Source organism: Rana temporaria, chromosome 4 (genome assembly GCF_905171775.1).
Source record: "Rana temporaria chromosome 4, aRanTem1.1, whole genome shotgun sequence".
In the NCBI taxonomy this organism is placed as follows: domain Eukaryota; kingdom Metazoa; phylum Chordata; class Amphibia; order Anura; family Ranidae; genus Rana; species Rana temporaria.
Genome location: NC_053492.1, coordinates 422,634,252 through 422,655,775, shown reverse-complemented (window position 1 = coordinate 422,655,775; position 21,524 = coordinate 422,634,252). Strand labels below are relative to the sequence as shown.

The following is a 21,524-nucleotide window of genomic DNA, read 5'->3' as shown; positions in this document are numbered from 1 at the left end:
AGGGCGACTGTAACTCACCATTATGGCATTCCCGTCAGACATGTCTGCAGTCTAGTATTTCTTTTTTCTTCCTAAAGTCAGGTGGAAAAACAAGAAAATCAAGATGTGGGAGGATAACTAGTAACAAAGTTCCTGGGGGAGGAGAGAGGACAATGTGAGGTTGGCATACAGGTTGTTACAATACGATTATGCATACCAACCACTGAGACTGGACATGCAAAGTGTGACATGTTTGGATGGCTTAAAGCTGAACTCCGGCTTAAACTTTCAAGTAAATATATTCCTCAACACAAATGATATCAAATGAAGTCAACAACCTTATGTGCACCAAATCCAGATATTACCTGGTAAAAGTAGTAGTGACATCATCACTGTGCTGTGTATAGCAGAGCTGTGGGAGAGACCCAGCAGTCCCACCCACTACAGGCTGTCTGCAAAAACTACAGGAGGGGCGGAGACAAGACCAGTCACCCTGCACAAGCAGAGAGAGCAGCAGTGACCGGTCTTTATTACAGATAAATACTGCACAGAGGGAATGTTTCACACTGGATTACTGCACAGATCTGGAGGAAATAAACAAAAGCACACCAAGAGTCAAGTAAGAATACACGTGTCATTGACTTGACAAGTATAATTTTTATGTAAAAATTACTTTCTTTCAATAAACTAGTTTTAAAAAAATAAAATAATTACACATGTCTCGGTTATTTAGACAATGGGCTCCATTCATAAAGCACTATCCACCACTTTAAGATCAGCGGTAAAATATCTCATAGTGTATTTCAAAAAAATAGTTGCAACTGATTAACTACTTGACCACCAGGCCTATTTTGGCACTTCTCTCCTTCATGTAAAAATCACTATTTTTTTGCTAGAAAATTAATCAGAACCCCCAAACATTATATATATTTTTTAGCAGAAATCCTAGGGAATAAAATGGCAGCCATTGCAACTTTTTTTCCCTCGCACAGTATTTGCGCAATAATTTTTCAAACACCTTTTTTTGGGAAAAAAAAGCGGTTTAATGAATTAAAAAATAACAAAACAGTAAAGTTAGCCCAATTTTTTTGTATAATGTGAAAGATGATGTTACGCCGAGTAAATTGATACCTAACATGTCACGCTTTAAAATTGCACACACTCATGGAATGGCGCCAAACTTTGGTACTTCAAAATCTCCATAGGCGACGCTTTAAATTTTTTTACAGGTTACTATTTTCGAGTTACAGAGGAGGTCTAGTGCTAGAATTGTTGCACACGCTCTAACGCACGCGACGATACCTCATATGTGGGGTTTGAACGGTGTTTACATATGTGGGCGGGACTTGCATGCGTGTTCATTCTGCGCGCGAGCTACCGGGGACAGGGGCGTTTTAAAAAATATATATTTCATTTTATTTTTATTTTACTTAATTTCTTTATTTTTACACTTTTATTTTTATTTTATTTAATTTTTTTATCACTTTTATTCCTATTACAAGGAATGTAAACATCCCTTGTAATAGGAATAGTGTGTGACAGGTCCTCTTTATGGAGAGATGTGGGGTCAATAAGACCCCACATCTTTCCTCCAGGCTTACAAGCATGAAATCGGTGAAAAAACATTCACCGATCTCACACCGACAGCCGCGATTGTGGCTTTGATTACTTAAGGGGAAGCGGGCGTGACGTCATAACGTCGCGCCCGGGCCTCCGACGGTCATAGAGATGACTGTGACCGTCTGGTCACCAGTCATCTCTATGGTTCTTCAGCGAGCGCCGGCCGATTCGCTCTCTGGGCCCCCGATGGCACGGGAGAGCCCGGAGAAGCACCGGATGGCGGCGGGAGGGGGGGGACGTCCCCTCTCGCTGCCTATAAGAACGATCAAGCGGCGGAACTGCCGCTTTGATCGTTCTTATTGTGCACAGAATCGCCGGCTGAAGACGGTGATATCTTAATGATGCCTGTAGCTGCAGGCTTCATTCAGATATCACCGCACAAAGTCGAGGACGTATATTCTCGTACTGCGGTGGGCAAGTAGTTAAAAAACACTACTAAAATAGTAGTGGAAGCTTGCAGAATTTTAAACGCTGCCAGTTACCGCATCCTTAACAACTACAACTCATCTGCTGTCAGCGGGATTCCCCGCTGACAGCAGAATGTAAACAAAGGAAGAGCCAGAATAAATAAATTGAAAACAAAACAGCATGGGGGTCCCACCCAATCCATACCAGGCCCTTTGGGTCTGGTATGGATTTGTAGGGGATCTCCATTCCCCCCTCCCAAAAAAAAAACGCATTGGGTTCCCCCAAAATCCATACCAGATCCTTATTCGATTATGCAGCCCGGGAGGCCAGGATAGAAGGGGGGGTAGTTCCCCCCACCCTTAACCATACCAGGCCACATGTGCTAACAATAGGGGGTGGGTGCTTGGAGGGGTATCCCCCCCCCTCAAGGCACCTCGTCCCTTATATTGGTGAAGGCAAGGGCCTTTTCGCCACAACCCCACAACCCTGGCCCGGTGGTTGTGGGGATGCGGGGGTGACTTATTGGTATCTGTAAGCCCCTTTACCAAGGTGGGTCCCCAGATTCCGACCCCCCCCCCATGTGACAGAGTATGGTGGGGTATATATTACCCCTACTCATTTACCAGATAAATAGGCAAAGTAAATAAAAATGAAGAGACCGTTTTTGACGAGTCCGTTATTAAAAAAAAAGCTGTTTTCCATGTAACAGAGAAGCCTGGCACCAATGACATAACATTCTTCTGCCAAATGTTATTGAATTGACACCGCCCTTCACTGACACGTTTCAAAATTACAGGTTTAGTCATAGAGATGAAGGTGGTCCGGGGAAAAGATATTTAAATACCAACTTTAACCATTTATCTATGAAGATACGTTTATAAACGGCACGTGATTAAAGCAAACTCACGGCTGCTGCTGCTGCATCCATGAGCTTGGCACCAGCTTTAACAGCCGGCGAAGGCGATTCAGATAAAAGTGATCCAGGTGGCTCTAGAGCTTTTAATGGGGCACTCTCAAAGTGCCCCCCCCCCCTCTTCTCTGTTGGCAGGTTCACACTATATTCGGTGCAAATTCACAGCGAATTCGGCACTGCATCTAAATCGCAACCCGTTCGTGTGAAACGTTTGCGAAGTGTATGTTAACGAGACCCCGCAATCATTTTGCAAAAGGCAGCGTGATTTGCAGAATTGGATCGCATGGATGCAATTTAAGCTATACAAATCTATGGCTCAAATCGCACCCCTGAGACACCGCAGACACTTTGCACAGGAATGTTACATGTGGTTTCTCGCACCGCAGCAGTGTGAACCTCAACCCAGGCTGTATTTTTCCTGAAAATATGCAGTTTGATAACTAGCTGCTCAAATATTGTGCGACATTAAAAATTGCAACCACCACCATTTTATTCTCCAGGGTCTCTACTTTTAGAAAACATCATTTTTGGGGAGGTTACAGTAATTTCTAGCAAAAAAAAGAAAAGAAAAACACAGATTTAACATATGTGCAAAAAACTAAAAAGTTGCCCCAGTAGGCAAGTGGTTAATCAACACTCATGACTTTTCTTAAAGCGGTGGTTCCCCCTTAAAAACAACTTTTTTTTATTCCACTGCCCCCCCACATTACAATCGAATTAAGGCTCTTATTTTTTTTTTTTTGCTGCTGTACATACCTTGATACAGCATCTTCACCCGTCCCGCGGGAGTGGGCGTTCCTCACATGCTGTTGATTGACGTTTTGCCCAAAAACGAGCTCTCCCCTGTCGCGTAAGCCACGTCACGGTTGGCGAAAGGAGCCGAACGGCGATGCGCATGCGCAGTATAGCGCCGACTCGCCGTTCGGCTCCTTTCGCCAACCGTGACGCGGCTTACGCGACAGGGGAGAGCTCGTTTTTGGGCAAAACGTCAATCAACAGCATGTGAGGAACGCCCACTCCCGCGGGACTCGCAACCCGGATGCACGGGTGAAGATGCTGTATCAAGGTATGTACAGCAGCAAAAAAAAAAATAAGAGCCTTAATTCGATTGTAATGTGGGGGGGCAGTGGAATAAAAAAAAGTTGTTTTTAAGGGGGAACCACCGCTTTAAGTGGATAAATATATGTATGACTGCAAGTACATAGTTATTCTTGCTCTAAGGCTATGGATTCCATGTAGGCACCAGCAATTGTTTTCAATATTTATGTGGTGCTTACAGGAATCCATAGCCTTAGAGCAAGAATAATTATCTACTTACATTCATACATATATTTGCTATGTGTCCCTTTAGGAAAAAGTAATGTTTGTTGATTGAAGGCTGTTAAAGACATTATAAATATTCCTACCTGTACCTCGTGTTTTTCACCTTCGTAACATGTGCATTGATCATGTAGTTTCATGGTGTTATTTGTTGCTCTGTACGCACATCCTATAGTAGAGTAAATCTTCATATTTCTATGTCAGAAGTTTCAAACATGAGGCGTGTGGCATATCACTGCACACGTTAATGCATGACCCCTGTCTGTAGTCTAAGAACTGACACTTCCTGTGAAGAAACTACATATCCCACAATTCCTGGGCAGGGCCTTCTTATCGCATGGGCGCCCCTGGGCCAGTGGTTAATTTTGGTTTTGTGCTGCCCAAGGCAAGACTGAAAACAGGCGCGCACCCCCCACATCTAAATCTGTCCCATCCCAGCCATTTTAAACTTGCGCACGCCTGTGCAAGGGCTACAAAGGACATACATTTTACTATCCATAGTTGATGCTTTAAAAGCCTCTACAGGTTACCACTTTAGATTTACAGAGGCGGTCTAGTGCTAGAATTACTGCCCATGGTCTGATGTTCGCGGTGATACCTCACATGTGTGGGATGACCACTGTTTGCAAGCGTGCAGGACTGATACACGCGTGCGTTTGTGAGCATGGGAGGATGGGGGCACTTAAATCTTTTTATTTTATTTTGATAAAAAAAAAAAAAAAAAAAAAAAAAAAGAATTTAACACTGTTGCTTTATTTTATTTTTTTATCGCTGTCACAAGAAATGTAAACATCTTTGTGACAGCGATAGGCAGTGAAAGGTCCTCTTTTTGGAGAGATCTCAGATCCCTCCTCTGCATTGAAAGTATTCAAAAACACCAAGATCTGTGATTTTGAATGCTTGTGATTTTTCAAAACTGCTGCTGATGATTCCAGAGTAAACAGACAGTGATGTCATGTTATGGCTTCCGGTCTACTGTTACAAACAGCCAAGCAAAGCTGATCCTGGTGATCTGCTGATATGGTTCCTCCTATCGATATGGTTCCCCTTTTGACTGCGCAGGCGCAATCCGAGCCGACGGAAATCACTGAACCTGAGCAGCTGTAGCAAGAGGTCCAGGGCGGCGTGCAATTTGCTTTAAGTGGCCAGTCAGCCTCACGTCCTCGCTTCGCTCGGACAGCTCGCTGCGCTCGCTCAGCCTCCTTGCTCTTTTTTTAACATCCTCCAATCCACGGGAATGTTTTTTTTTTATGTCACAATGTAGAGAATAAGATTTCCTATCATCTGTGCCCAGTCTTGCCACACAGAGTTAATCCAGCTCTGAGCAATCCTCTTTTGATTGTTCAGTGAAATAAAACCGACTTCCAGATAAAGACCAAAGTCCTTGCTTGAGTTACAGTTTATTTACATATCTCGTGCACTAGCTTGCAGACATGCACAGCTTATTGTCTATGTATATTCTGATGGCTGTTTACACTGAACTGTGGATCACCCCATATTTTGAAAACATTTAATCAAAACACAGGAAAGACAGCCAATCCTGGGAGAGCTGGACGGGAGAGGAGAGGAGGAGAGGGGAGGGGATGTGAATTGTGCACTTTACAGATGCTGTGCATGTCTGCAAGCTAGTGCACGAGATATGTAAATAACCTGTGACTCAAGGAAAGAATTTGGTCTTTATCTGGAAGTCTGTTTTATTTCACTGAACAATAAAAAGAGGATTGCTCAGCGCTGGATTAACTCTGTATGGCAAGACTGGGCACAGACGATAGGAAATCTTATTCTCTACATTGTGACATAAAAAAAAAGTTTTGGGTTTACATCCACTTTAAGGAATGAGCCTTGATGCCACCCGAGGTTCAGAGATTTCCGTGGGCTTCGTCTCATCTGCGCCTGCGCAGTGAAGCAGGGAACCATCTCGATAGTGGAACTAGATCGACAAGACACTGGCTTTGCTTGGCTGTCTGGCCAGCCAGTGGCTCGGGTCTCCTGGTGGGATGGGAGAGCCTCGGAAGGCAGTGGGGTGACGATATGTCGCCTCCTCACATCTGCTTTAGCCCCCTGCATTGCACACGGTTGCGGGGAAGTTGCAGCACGGCCCCTTTTATTTGAATGGGTTGCATTCTGCGCGCCAAATGCAACTGGGTGTATAATTCTTGCCGCATAGATCATCATGTATTCCGCTTGGCCCCGCAGGAGCCGCGGCTCTGCCGGAATAGTGCGGCGCTGACTGTATGAGTGTCGCTCACTGTGCATTGCTGTGCAGGCCTTACACACAAACACAATCATCTCTGCAGGCAGCGTTTTCTGTGTAAGAATTGGATTGGCTGATTCCGCTGCCTGCCAGACCCCGCCAATCCCTATTGTGAATACCGTGCCGGCCAATGAGGTGCTGAGCGCAGTTAGGGTTGCCACCTCATCCCTTTAAACCCGAACACATAGTAATTACACAGGTTCTGGGGCTAATTTAATGTCGATAAGGCACCAAGTGAGTTTAATTAGCAGCACCTTAATCAGCCAGAGAACCTGTGTAATTAATATGTTTTCGCTTTTAAAGGGATGAGGTGGCAACCCTAAGCGCAGTGTGCCACCCGCCTCTACACAACATGATGTCATTCCCTCCTCCAGTCCCACCCACAACAGAGGGGCCTGCGCAGTCCTACACGGTGTGGAGGTGAGAAGGTACTGTATGGCCTGTAATAAGCATTGCTGCCTGTAGATAGACAGAATACAGTCTGCAGTCATATTCAGAGTTCCCTGTAGTCAGTATTATGGCATGTAAAATATATAACACCAGGGCTTTTTTTCAGGGGGAACTTGGGGGAACTCAGTTCCACCACCTCTGGCTCAGACCCTTTGGTGCCTTCTCACCACAATCACTTGTAAACACCGAAGTCTGGTTTCTGTGTTTACAAGTGGCAGCTTTGTAACCCCCTGAACTCTGCACTCTGTATGTAATGCAATTTTGGTATTTACTGCCCCTTTAAGATCCTTCTACTGTTTGTGAAATCTGAACGGGTCGTGGTTGAGTTCCTGCACCTATTTTCTGAGAAAAAAAGCACTGTATAACACAATGCATATAACAGGTGCAAAGATTTCTAAAGCGCATTCAGTGCAATCAATAGTGTATGAACAATATAGGAAATCAATAGCAAAATATTACATAAAAAAGAAATATGTAAATAATGAAATAAAATATGTACTAATTAAAGAGCAATAAGTGCACTAATTAAAGTGCAAAACCTAAAAATCAGCTAGAGATGAATTTCAAACATAAATACCAGTGCAATATTTAAAAAGGGTGCAGATCTCTGCAAAAAATCATATGGGTCTGAAGTCCATTTAATGATGATCAAACACCCATCACCAAAGTAAAAATAGAGGCTTACCAGAAAGATTGCAACCCCTCCCCCCTTACTCAGGGAAGTCATACAGCACTTGACTGGATCTCTGATCCACTGAAGAAAAGCCCAGCTGCTCTCTCAGGTGTCCTTAACCACTTAACCCCCGGACCATATTGCTGGTCAAAGACCAGAGCACTTTTTGCGATTCGGCACTGCGTCGCTTTAACTGGCAATTGCGCGGTCGTGCGACGTGACTCCTAAACAAAATTGGCGTCCTTTTTTTCCCACAAATAGAGATTTCTTTTGGTGGTATTTGATCACCTCTGTGGTTTTTCGTTTTTGCGCTATAAACAAAAATAGAGCAACAATTTTGAAAAAAAATTATATTTTTTACTTTTTGCTATAATAAATATCCCCCAAAAATATATAAAAAAACAATTTTTTTCATCAGTTTAGGCCGATACGTATTCTTCTACATATTTTTCGTAAAAAAAAATCACAATAAACGTGTATTGATTGGTTTGCGCAAAAGTTATAGCGTTTACAAAATAGGGGGTAGTTTTATAGCATATTTATTGATAATTTTTTTTTACTAGTAATGGTGGACACTTTGGACACATTTTTGGGACCATTGGCATTTTTATAGTGATCAGTGCTATAAAAATGCATTGGATTACTATAAAAATGCCACTGGCAGGGAAGGGGTTAACACTAGGGGGCAGGGAAGGGGTTAAGTATGTTCCCTGGGTGTGTTCTAACTGTAGGGGGGGTGGCCTCACTAGGGGAAATGACTGATCGCTGTTCATACATTGTATGAACAGACGGTCAGGCATTTCTCCCCTGACAGGACCGGGAGCTGTGTAATGAGCAATCGCGGGTGCCCGGCGGCGATCGCGCCCGACAGGCACACGCACCGGAGTCAGGGACGAGCCCCTAGTGGCCGCGTAAAGAGCCGACGTATAGCTACGGGCTCTCGCGCAGGGGAGCCGACCTGCCACCGTATAACTGCAGCGGCTGGTTGGCAAGTAGTTTATTGGTAAACCAAAAAGCTCTCAACTAAGGATGAGCTCCAGCGTGTTCGCATAGTACACGTGTAGAGCCCGCCAGGAAGTCTGCACGGCGCTGTGCTAATCACAGCCAGGGAGACATTTCCCGGACTGCGGGCTTGTAGTCCAACCAGAAGTAGCGGTTCAGCCGGATGGGGAACCAGCTGTGGTTGGAGGTTGAGGGGAAGCTGTCTAAGGTTGCTGTATATATATGTTAATTCGCGCTGAATATTAACTTTAGAAAATGCAAATCGTGCTGATAAGTGATTAAAAAGAAACTATCAAGTGTCAAATTAATAGGCAAAAACGATACAAGTAAAGTCCAATTGCATAAATATACACCAGTGGTTTTCAATGAAACAACACCCAGATCAGTGTGATGATTGAAGGAAGGTGTGATGTGATCTCAAACAACGTGCTCCTGCTTCACAAGTAGATACGCCTCTTCCACATTAACCACAACTCATGGAAAATAAAAGAGAGATACTCACATAGCGCAGCTGAGTGTAAAACAATACAAAGAGGATAAATGGTCTCTAACAATGGCACACTCACGAATCCACCGATTAAAAGCCGCATATAGCAACAATACACCGATCCTTCATTAAGCCGCTCAGCTCATATGATGTTTCCTCTCCTCATTCGAATCCTAGATCGAATCCTAGATCCGTCCCGCTCGTAACTCCTCCCCCACGCGTTACGTCAATAGTCACTTGACTTAGTCATGGGTCACTCCCTGTCCGCTCTACGCTGGTATTATTTATAGTCAGCATAGGAATCAGGCAGAGACGGGATTGGTAGTGAGGGAGTGTTAGACATCTTACATCATTGCAAGCATAAACGAAGGATCATACACTGTTCATTAACATAGTGCATGTAGGCAATTTAATACAAAGAATAATAATTACTATAGTAATTAAAAACATTTAAAAATCCAAGAACATCTTAGTGGCGTTATTAAACTGTGAAAGTCGATAGATCGGAGAATTATCTACTAGCAACTGCCGATGTGTCCTCGCTCTACACGGTTATTAACCATATAGAGGCGATTCAAGCATCAAAATGGGCACTAACTAAATTTGGGTCACTTGTGTCTAAGCAAAATAGGTTTGTGTTAAGATGTTTGGCATTCGGCCTACAACACAACTATTTTTGGCACAGACAGAAGTACTATCGGCAATTGAATGGCATTGGCATGGGGGCCAAATACGCACCTAGTGTTGCCAATGTCTTCATGGCAGAGTGGGAGGAAACAGCTATCTACGAGGACCTACCGGATCAATTAATACTCTACAAGAGATTTATTGATGATTGTATTCTTATATGGAGGGGTGATACTGAATCTTTAATCCAATTTTTTAACAAATTAAATTTAAACCAGAAAAATATTGTACTTACATATACTATCGATGAAAAAACTATACAATTTCTGGATTTAGAAATTACACTTGAAGCAGATTTGATTACCACAAAAACGTATTTCAAACCGGTCGAACGGAATAGCTATATACCGGTTGATAGCTGCCACCATGACCCATGGCTAATAAACATCCCGAAAGGCCAATTGGTTAGAATCCGCAGGAATTGTACCGATTCACAGACTTTTTTGGAGCAAGCTAAAATGATTGGGGAAAAGTTTGTGAACAAAGGATACGATGACAGTTTCATACAGACACAAATCCAAAATGTGTTAGAAATACCCAGAGAGACATTAATAGAAGATAGGATAAAAAATAAAGCTATGGATGATCAAGTACCAATTATTTTAAATTATAACGTACAACATAAACAACTGGAAACCATCTTCAAAAGGCATTGGTCTATATTACAGGCTGATAAACAACTACAATGTATACTGCCTAGTATGCCCAGAATAATATATAGACGTGCCCCTTCTCTGAGGGACTTGGTGGCAAAGAATATACCTGATCCTCCCACCAAATCCAATACTCTAACCTTCTTCCAAGGAAAAGGTTTCTTTCCTTGTAAAAGGTGCTTTGCTTGCAAAAAGACCAATTTCAATGGACATAAATGCTCCAGTTTTGTGTCCAATGTTACACAAAAAGAATACCAAATTAAAGATCTAATAACATGTAGAACGGAGGGAGTAGTGTATGCTTTACAATGCTCATGCTCCCTTCAATATATTGGCCGCACAAAAAGGCCCTTGTGGAAACGTCTTAGGGAACATGTGCAAAATATTGAAAAGGGCTTCCCTAAACATAATGTGTCACGACACTTTGACCTGTGCCACCATAGGGATCCCAAAGAATTAAAATTTTGGGCTATCGCTAAATATAACCCACATTGGAGGGGGAGCCACATGGTACGGACATTGAGTCAAACTGAATCAAAATGGATTCATGAGATGAGATCATTGTCGCCCAATGGGTTAAATATTGAATTTGACCTCAATTGTTTCATCTCTGACTATTAAGTATGTACTAGTTTTTTAACGTGATGATTCTTTATATATATATTTTATATATTGGTTATTTTTACATATATTCCTCCTTTTACAAAATATTTTAATTCTAGAATATTTTATTTTTAAATGGTATGTTGTTATTTATAATAGTATATATTAATGTACTTTATAGATATTTTATATTGTAATTATATCTGCTCATTGATTGATGTAGTGCAGCATGTGCTGGAGTTTGTAAGTGCTGTATTTACTGTGGCCACTTGGCTGCTATGCATATAAGCATATCCTCAGTTTAATAACGCCACTAAGATGTTCTTGGATTTTTAAATGTTTTTAATTACTATAGTAATTATTATTCTTTGTATTAAATTGCCTACATGCACTATGTTAATGAACAGTGTATGATCCTTCGTTTATGCTTGCAATGATGTAAGATGTCTAACACTCCCTCACTACCAATCCCGTCTCTGCCTGATTCCTATGCTGACTATAAATAATACCAGCGTAGAGCGGACAGGGAGTGACCCATGACTAAGTCAAGTGACCATTGACGTAACGCGTGGGGGAGGAGTTACGAGCGGGACGGATCTAGGATTCGATCTAGGATTCGAATGAGGAGAGGAAACATCATATGAGCTGAGCGGCTTAATGAAGGATCGGTGTATTGTTGCTATATGCGGCTTTTAATCGGTGGATTCGTGAGTGTGCCATTGTTAGAGACCATTTATCCTCTTTGTATTGTTTTACACTCAGCTGCGCTATGAGAGTATCTCTCTTTTATTTTCCATGAGTTGTGGTTAATGTGGAAGAGGCGTATCTACTTGTGAAGCAGGAGCACGTTGTTTGAGATCACATCACACCTTCCTTCAATCATCACACTGATCTGGGTGTTGTTTCATTGAAAACCACTGGTGTATATTTATGCAATTGGACTTTACTTGTATCGTTTTTGCCTATTAATTTGACACTTGATAGTTTCTTTTTAATCACTTATCAGCACGATTTGCATTTTCTAAAGTTAATATTCAGCGCGAATTAACATATATATACATTGTACCATTTTTGTTTGACCTACATTACTTTTTTGCTGCGTTTATTATTTGGTAATTTTGTTAAATGCTCTATAATTTGATATTTAATTAGCGCTGTAGTACCATATTTTTACATGTCTAAGGTTGCTACTTTTTATTCAAGCCAAACCTGAACACTTTAGCGGTGCACAGCAATTTTTTTTTCTTTTTTAATATACTTTATTGCAGTGGTTTCAAAACTGCGACCCAGGGGCCAGATGTGGCCCTTTTCTTGCTTTTATCCAGTCCTTGGGACACTATTCCTCTCACTGATATGAGACACTATTCTGCCAACTGACAACAACAATCGGGCACCATTTCTCCCACTGACACCAACACAATAAAATTCCTGCCAATGATACCAACAATGGGGCATTATTCCTCCCCCTAATACCAATTGTGGTGATGTTTTTAACAACAAGGTTGGTTTTTATTAAGGCATAAGTGGTACAAGGCATAATACAAAAACAACAGCAGTAGTAACAGTCAGGAACCAGAAGGTATACACGGAACATAGCACTAGGCAGGTCAAAGGCACGTGTCAACATACAGTTAATTATAGTAAACGTGACCAGGGGAGAGGATAAGGGGACGGGAAGGGGGGGGGTGAGGGGGGAGAGGGGGGAGAGGGGGGAGGGAGTGGGGGGGAAGAGGGGGGAAGAAAAAGGCAGGGCAGGGAAAAAAAACATCACGCATTGAAGAACACTTCTTCAGGGCTGGTTCAAAGAGGATTAGTCCACGGGCCCCACACATGCTCAAACTTCAAAGGACAACCCCTGTTCAAGTACGTGAGCTTATACAGATGCAGGACAGCATTTACTGCATCCATCCATGCTCCTACCGTGGGGGGAGCCCTAGAGGTCCATTTAAGCAGAATCGCCTTTTTGGCGTAAAAAAACAACAACGACATCAATAGCTTGGTACACCTAGGTCTCTGCTCATCATCATGTACCCCCAATAGCGCCAGCTCTGGGGAGACTGGGAGATTCAGGTGGAGACAGACGTTAATGGTCTCAAAAACGGCGGACCAGAAGTCCATCAGCTTAGGACAGGTCCAAAACATATGAATATAGGTACCCTCTGAAGTGAAGCATCGAGGACAGTTCGGAGAACGCTGCGGATAGATCCCATGCAGTCTCTGAGGAGTGAAATACACCCTGTGCAGGAAATTAGCCTGTTTCAGTTTATCCCTAGAGGAGCTCACCAACCTATAGCTGTCTTCAAAACAATCCTCCCATGTTTCCCTGTCCAGGGACGGGACATCCACCTCCCACTTCCTCCACAGGGCATCTAACTTAGGAGAGTCCTTACTGAGGATCGTTAGGTAGAGAGTGGACAGAGCCTTCCTCAGAGAGCTCTGAGCCAACAAGTCCTCGACCACATCGGCCCAAAGAACAGGAGGTGTGGGGAACTGGGCCCGGAAGGCATGTCGCAGCTGGTAGTAGCGGAAAAGCATACAGGGCGGGAGTCCAAACCGACTGGTCAGGGCTGAAAAGGAAAGCAGGGACCCACCAGAGACAACATCCCGCAACAGTTTAATGCCCCTGTGGGCCCACAGCTGCGGGTCCGGCAGGGTACGAAAGTGTTTAAGAGAAGGGTTCCCCCACAATGGGGTGAAGGGAGACCACTGGCCCGGGGACAGAAAGCGACGCCTAGCCACCCCCCACACCCGCAGCGTAGTCCTAGAAGGGCTCGGCAACAGGGGGTACTCAGAGGACCCCCGGTAGACCAGATTATCAAGCTCGGTAAGGGACCCCACTATAGCCGCCTCCAAACAGACAGCTGCATTGGCCCTGGACTGCTCAAACCACCACCGCACCATAACCAGCACAGCCGCCCAGTAGTACACTAATAGGTTGGGCAGGGCCAGCCCCCCCAAAACTAACAGGTAACTGAAGGGTGGATCTGGCCAACCGACGGGATGAACCCCGCCACAGAAAAGAGCCAATACAGCTATCCAAGTCTTTAAAAAAAGAAGGGGCTATCCACACAGGGCAGTTCCTAAAAAAAATAATTACATTTGGGTAGTAAATCATCTTCAAGACGTTTATGCGCCCAAGGAGGTTCAACGGCAAGTTACTCCAGCGCGAGCAGTGATCCCTAAGTCTTTCAATTGTGGTGATGTTTACTCCCACTGATGCCAGGAAAAAGTCCACTCCTGGCACAGTTCGGTCCCAAGTCTGAAGGACAATAAACTGGCCCTTTGTTTAGAAAGTTTGGAGACCCCTGCTCTATAGGATAATAGACCTCTGCCGGGTTAGCCCCCCCCATATAAAAAAAATTTACTTTTTTTTATGCAGTTTGTTAGATCTTTGTTAGATCAGGTTAGATCAATCATTGTTTGCGTTAGATCACACACAGAAGAAGCAATATTAACAGTTATTTGCTGGGGGGGCTAACCCGTCATCAGCCCCCCCTTATCAAATTTTCTGGCCAAAAATCATTCAGGCTAATAGATATTCATTAGATCCGGTAAGATCAAGTGTTTTTAACGTTAGATCTCATATAATTAGGGACTTATTAAGTGATTAATGAGGGGGGGCTGCCCCCCCCTTATCATTTTTTTAACCAAAAATCATTCAGGCTAATAGATATTCGTTAGATCCGGTAAGATCAAGTGGTTTTAACGTTAGATCTCACATCGTTTCCGAGATATTCCACATAAAAAAATAGATTTTAGGTGGTACATATGCATGGACATATGGACGGGTTGGCCCCCCCTTATCAAATTTTCTGGCCGAAAATCATTTAGGCTAATAGATATTCGTTAGATCCGGTAAGATCAAGTGGTTTTAACGTTAGATCTCACATCATTTCAGAGATATTCCACATACAAATACAGATATTGGGTGTATACAAGGACTAATGAGGGGGGGCTGGCCCCCCCATATCATTTTTTTTTACCAAAAATCATTCAGGCTAATAGATATTCGTTAGATCCGGTAAGATCAAGTGGTTTTAACGTTAGATCTCATATAATTAGGGACTTATTAAGTGATTAATGAGGGGGGGCTGGCCCCCCCTTATCATTTTTTTTGGCCAAAAATCATTCAGGCTAATAGATATTCGTTAGATCCGGTAAGATCAAGTGTTTTTAACGTTAGATCTCATATAATAAGGGACTTATTAAGTGATTAATGAGGGGGGGCTGGCCCCCCCTTATCATTTTTTTTTTACCAAAAATCATTCAGGCTAATAGATATTCGTTAGATCCGGTAAGATCAAGTGTTTTTAACGTTAGATCTCATATAATTAGGGACTTATTAAGTGATTAATGAGGGGGGCTGGCACCCCCTTATCAATTTTTTTGGCCAAAAATCATTCCGGCTAATAGATATTCGTTAGATCCGGTAAGATCAAGTGGTTTTAACGTTAGATCTCACATCATTTCCGAGATATTCCACATAAAAAAATTGATTTTAGGTGGTACATATGCATGGACATATGGACGGGTTGGCCCCCCCTTATCAAATTTTCTGGCCGAAAATTATTCAGGCTAATAGATATTCGTTAGATCCGGTAAGATCAAGTGGTTTTAACGTTAGATCTCATATAATTAGGGACTTATTAAGTGATTAATGAGGGGGGGATGGCCCCCCCTTATCAATTATTTTGGCCAAAAATCATTCCGGCTAATAGATATTCGTTAGATCCGGTAAGATCAAGTGGTTTTAACGTTAGATCTCACATCATTTCAGAGATATTCCACATACAAATACAGATATTGGGTGTATACAAGGACTAATGAGGGGGGGCTGGCCCCCCCTTATCAATTTTTTGGCCAAAAATCATTCAGGCTAATAGATATTCGTTAGATCCGGTAAGATCAAGTGGTTTTAACGTTAGATCTCACATAATTTCCGAGATATTCCACATAAAAAAAATGATTTTAGGTGGTACATATGCATGGACATATGGACGGGTTGGCCCCCCCTTATCAAATTTTCTGGCCAAAAATCATTCAGGCTAATAGATATTCGGCTAGAATAAGGCTTACCTATAGGTAGTGGAAATATCTCCTAAACGTGCGCCGTTTAGGAGTTATTTCACTTGTAGTCCGCCGCAAATGTTAACGGTGCATGCGTGGGGAAGAAACTAAACTTAAGCCTCGTACACACGCACGGTTTTCTCAGCAAGAACCAGCAAGAAAACTGCTGGTAGAGCTTTTTTGCCGAGTAAACCGAGCGTGTATACGAGGCTTAGAGGTTTCTCGTCAAGAAAACTGCCCAGAATCTAGACGAGAAAAATAGAGAACCTGCTCTGTATTTTCTCGTTGTGAGATTCTCTGCAGTGTTTTCCTGCCCAGAATCCCGAGCGTGTGTATACTTACCTCTCCATGGAAACCCGCCCATGCTCGAAATGACTTTGACGCATGCGTGTTAGCTTCCAAGGCATAGGCAGGGTGAAGCAAGATGGTGGCAACGGCATCGAATGTGACGAGCGCATGCTCATCGTAGTCGATGACGTCACCGCGTTCGTGCCATTCAAAAGAACGGCGGTTCTTTTGAATGATGTCTGTACACTCGGCCGGCAAGAGATTCTTGCCAGGAATCTCTTTAGGAAAAACAATGTTTTCCATGTGTACAGGACTTAAGTGCCGTTTCTTCCCTAGCCTGTGCTGTGAATTGCAGCTCTCGTGCGCATGCTTGGGAGTGACATCATGCAGCTCCAGCGAATCACAGCGCCAGAGTCCGCAGCCCGGAAGTAAGAGGAGACAGAAGATGGACGCTTCCTGCAGTGGGGACATCGCTGGATTCTTTTGCAAGTAAGTGTCACATAATGGGCTGATATGCTTTACATTTGCAGGCTGTTCATGTAGCAAAAGAGGAAGTAAAACCCATCAGAGTTTACTTCCTCTTTAAGTGACCCTTCTCTACAGAGACTTCTATGACAGGCACCTCAAGCACCTGCCATTGCAGAAGTTATAAGAGCTGGAGATATGGAGCATTGTGACTCAGAACTCCCCCTATGATGGCTATCTACTGGACAAGCTGACCTTCGATCCCTCCGTGGCTGGGAAAGCCAAGACTTTTGACACTGGCAGTGGTCTGTCCTCGCCCACCAGGGGCCAGTAAGAGTTCTCTTGTCATAGGGACCAATACTGATCTTCTCAGAAGGCTGTTGACACCTCTTTGTCTGGAGCCGAGCACTTCAACTACAAGTGTGCACCCCATGCTGAGACAAGCCTACCAGCGCCTGGTACAAGAACAGAAGGCCCCAGCTAAAGTAGTGGGAAAGATCTGGCACTTGGACCGGTGTGAGAAAGTGTTACAGCCTGGTAAAGTGGCCTGTTTACTAACATATGTCAAGCTAAATTGGAAGCAACCAGGCCATTTCATTGTCCTTGAAGTGGACAGACAGAGAGAAAACATGGCAGTGGAGATAATTCCGAGGTGGTTTCAACCAAAGGGTTGCAAAGAAGTCTCTCCAGTGAAAATGCCGGCTCAGATGTTGCTGGGACAAGTGAATTCGGACACCCCAGCCCTGCCGTCTGATTTGGTGGGGGGAGCAAAGGATGGGATCTCTGTGGAAGAGTTCTATCCAAAGAATGCTCCTCTTTTGCCTGAATGGAAAGAAAGGGCCAAGACTCAGCTCCTGAGATGGCAGGCTGCATTCTCCAAGAGTGAATTTGATGTGGGGTGTGCAAAAAGTGCCCAATACTGGATCCATCTGAGGCTGTGTATTGACTACCGGACGCTAAACTAAAGGCCCATTCATGACCAATATACCACCCCAAGGATAGAAGATGCCTTGCAGAGCCTGTCAGGAGCGATATGGTTCAGCATGCTGGATTTAAAGAGTCGGTATTACCAAACTCCCATGCACCCTGAGGAGACCATTTTCATTACCCCAGAGGGGATCTTTAAATTCTACCGTATGCATCAAGGCCTGTTTGGTGCCCCAGCCACCTTCCAAAGGCTAATGGAGAAGACTGTGGGTGACATGAAACTAATCGAGGTGTTGGTGTACTTAGACGACATCATCGTTTTCGGCAAGACCCTGGAAGAGCACGAAGAGCATCTGGAGAGGTCCTGAAGAGGGGGTTGAAGCTGTCTCTGGAAAAGTCCCAGTTTTATCTTCACCCCAACATATGTGGAATATCTTGGAAATTATGTGAGATCTAACGTTAAAACCACTTGATCTTACCGGATCTAACGAATATCTATTAGCCTAAATGATTTTCGGCCAAAAAAAATGATAAGGGGGGGCCAACCCGTCCATATGTCCATGCATATGTACCACCTAAAATCTATTTTTTTTTATGTGGAATATCTCGGAAACGATGTGAGATCTAACGTTAAAACCATTTGATCTTACCGGATCTAATGAATATCTATTAGCCTGAATGATTTTTGGTAAAAAAAAATGATAAGGGGGGGCCAGCCCCCCCTCATTAATCACTTAATAAGTCCCTAATTATATGAGATCTAACGTTAAAACCACTTGATCTTACCGGATCTAACGAATATCTATTAGCCTGAATGATTTTTGGTCAAAAAAAATGATAAGGGGGGGCCAGCCCCCCTCATTAATCACTTAATAAGTCCCTAATTATATGAGATCTAACGTTAAAACCACTTGATCTTACCGGATCTAACGAATATCTATTAGCCTGAATGATTTTTGGCCAAAACAAATGATAAGGGGGGGCCAGCCCCCCCTCATTAATCACTTAAGTCCCTAATTATATGAGATCTAACGTTAAAACCACTTGATCTTACCGGATCTAAAGAATATCTATTAGCCTGAATGATTTTTGGCCAAAAATATTGATAAGGGGGGGCCAGCCCCCCCTCATTAGTCCTTGTATACACCCAATATCTGTATTTGTATGTGGAATATCTCTGAAATGATGTGAGATCTAACGTTAAAACCACTTGATCTTACCGGATCTAACGAATATCTATTAGCCTAAATGATTTTCGGCCAGAAAATTTGATAAGGGGGGGCCAACCCGTCCATATGTCCATGCATCACCTAAAATCTATTTTTTTATGTGGAATATCTCGGAAACGATGTGAGATCTAACGTTAAAACCACTTGATCTTACCGGATCTAACGAATATCTATTAGCCTGAATGATTTTTGGTTAAAAAAAATGATAAGGGGGGGCCAGCCCCCCCTCATTAATCACTTAATAAGTCCCTAATTATATGAGATCTAACGTTAAAAACACTTGATCTTACCGGATCTAACGAATATCTATTAGCCTGAATGATTTTTGGCCAGAAAATTTGATAATGACGGGTTAGCCCCCCCCAGCAAATAACTGTTAATATTGCTTCTTCTGTGTGTGATCTAACGCAAACAATGATTGATCTAACCTGATCTAACAAAGATCTAACAAACTGCATAAAAAAAAGTAAATTTTTTTTTATATGGGGGGGACCTGAGACACATTTGGCACTCCAAGGAGAATAGTAATGCAGTGTGCATAGTGCCCCCTCACCCTCCTGTCAGGCCCTGTTCCATATTACCTTCATGTCTGAAAAAAGATGTGTCCAGATTTCAGGGGGACTGAAACCCAGACACATGATTCAAAACATTGCCTGTCTGGGTGAATCCTGCACAGTTGGCAACCCTAAAGCTGTCACCACCAAGGGACCATTCACCTTGTCACCACTATGAGTAAGCTGAGGACTTCTCATTAGGCGGGGATTGTGAAGAAGTGGAAAAAACCTCAGCAAGTGCCAGGGGCGTACCTAGAGCATTTGGCACCCGGGGCGGCTCTCATATCTGGCACCCCCCACTTTAAAATTTAAAAACACCCCACTGTGCCCCCTGCATACCTCTGCATCCTTTAATATCTATTTGTCAATACTTTGTACCCCATCTCCACAACATTACACAGCCCTCCTCCCCGCAGCTCTGGACACCTTTACATTACACAGCACCTTGCACCCCTTTACATTACAAAACCCTACACCTCTGGACCCCTTTACATTACAAAACCCCCTGCACCTCTGGACCCCTTTACATTGCAAAACCCCCTGCACCTCTGGACCCCTTTACATTACACAGCACCCTGCACCTCTTTACATTACAAAACCCCCTGCACCTCTGGACTCCTTTACATTACACAGCACCATGCACCCCTTTACATTACACAGCCCCCTGCACCTCTAAATCCCTTTACATTACACAGCACCCCTTTACATTACACAACCCCCTGCACCTCTAAATTCCTTTAGATTACACAGCATCCTGCATCTTTGGACCCCTTTACATTACAAAACCCTCTGGACCCCTTTACATTAAAAAAACCTCTGCACCTCTAAATGCCTTTACATTACACAGCACCCTGCACCTCTGGACCCCTTTACATTACTAAACCCCCTGCACCTCTGGACTCCTTTACATTACACAGCATCACTTTACATTACACAACCCCCTGCACCTCTGGACTCCACTACATTACACAGCACCCTGCACCTCTGGACCCCTGCACATTACACAGCCCCCACAGCTCTGGACAGCCTGCACATTCCCCCCCCCCAGCTCTGGACAGCCTGCACAAAACCCCCCCCTACAGCTCTGGACCCCCTGCACAATACCCCCCACACACAGCTCTGGACCCCCTGCACAATACCCCCCACACACAGCTTTGGACCCCCTGCGGCCGCCTGACACCCCCCCAGTGTGTGACACCCAGGGCGAATGCCCCCCCCCCCCCTAGTTAGTACGACACTGGCAACTGCAAAGTCAGGGACCCAGCGGGACAGCAGTGAGTACCAAGCCAGAGACCTAGCGTGTCCGCAGGGGTGAAGCTTGGAAAGTATCTGTGAGTGCCAAGTAAAAGTGCTAACAGTAAAAGAGCTCAGGGGATCCAGTGGCTATTGGATCCAAAGTCTAGTGAAAGACTGGGAGTTCATTGAGTTAAGACCCACAGTGAGTGATTGTGGAGTAAGAGGAGAACTGTTTGTGTTGCAAATAGTTGAATACAATTGCCGTTAGTACCTACTACAAGATTGTCGCCATAGGAGACAGCAGTCCTACCTATACAGAAGTGATGTCCGGCTGGAGGCCTTTACCTGTATTGCTGTCTTTCTATAGAAGTCTCGGAGTCTGCTAATTATCATTTCATCAGCTTAAGGGTGTCCTGGTCCTAACCCTTTCTCCCCCAGTTCTGTTCATGAGGCAATACATTTTTTTTTGCATTCTAAAAGTGTCTGGCACCCACCATTTCATCTCGCATTACACCCACCATGACTTGTCACCCACTCTACACAGAAGGATGTCAGCTGTCCCTAACTCTGAAGGTCACCATTAGGCCTCAAGGGCCCTGGGACTCTGCTACAGGTACTTAACCCACCTACAGGTGAAACTCAAAAAATTTGAATATTGTGCAAAAGTTCATTTATTTCACTAATGCAACTTAAAAATTTGAAACTAATA

General features: G+C 43.7%; 1 protein-coding gene across 3 annotated transcripts in view; it reads right to left on the bottom strand.

Moving 5' to 3' along the window:
- The window catches only part of FAM177B (family with sequence similarity 177 member B), a 53,123-nt gene that overhangs the window by 29,171 nt on the left and 2,428 nt on the right, over nt 1-21,524 (bottom strand). Inside the window, exons 1-2 of one of the 3 annotated variants that reach the window (XM_040351369.1) lie at nt 7,630-7,710; nt 19-71 (exon numbers count right to left, since the gene is read on the bottom strand). In XM_040351369.1, the coding sequence (XP_040207303.1) occupies nt 19-42 (24 nt within the window). In that variant the 5' untranslated portion in view covers nt 43-71; nt 7,630-7,710. Of the gene's footprint in view, nt 1-18; nt 72-7,629; nt 7,735-21,524 lie in introns of those variants that run through there. The other 2 variants (XM_040351370.1, XM_040351368.1) reach the window with 2 other exon arrangements.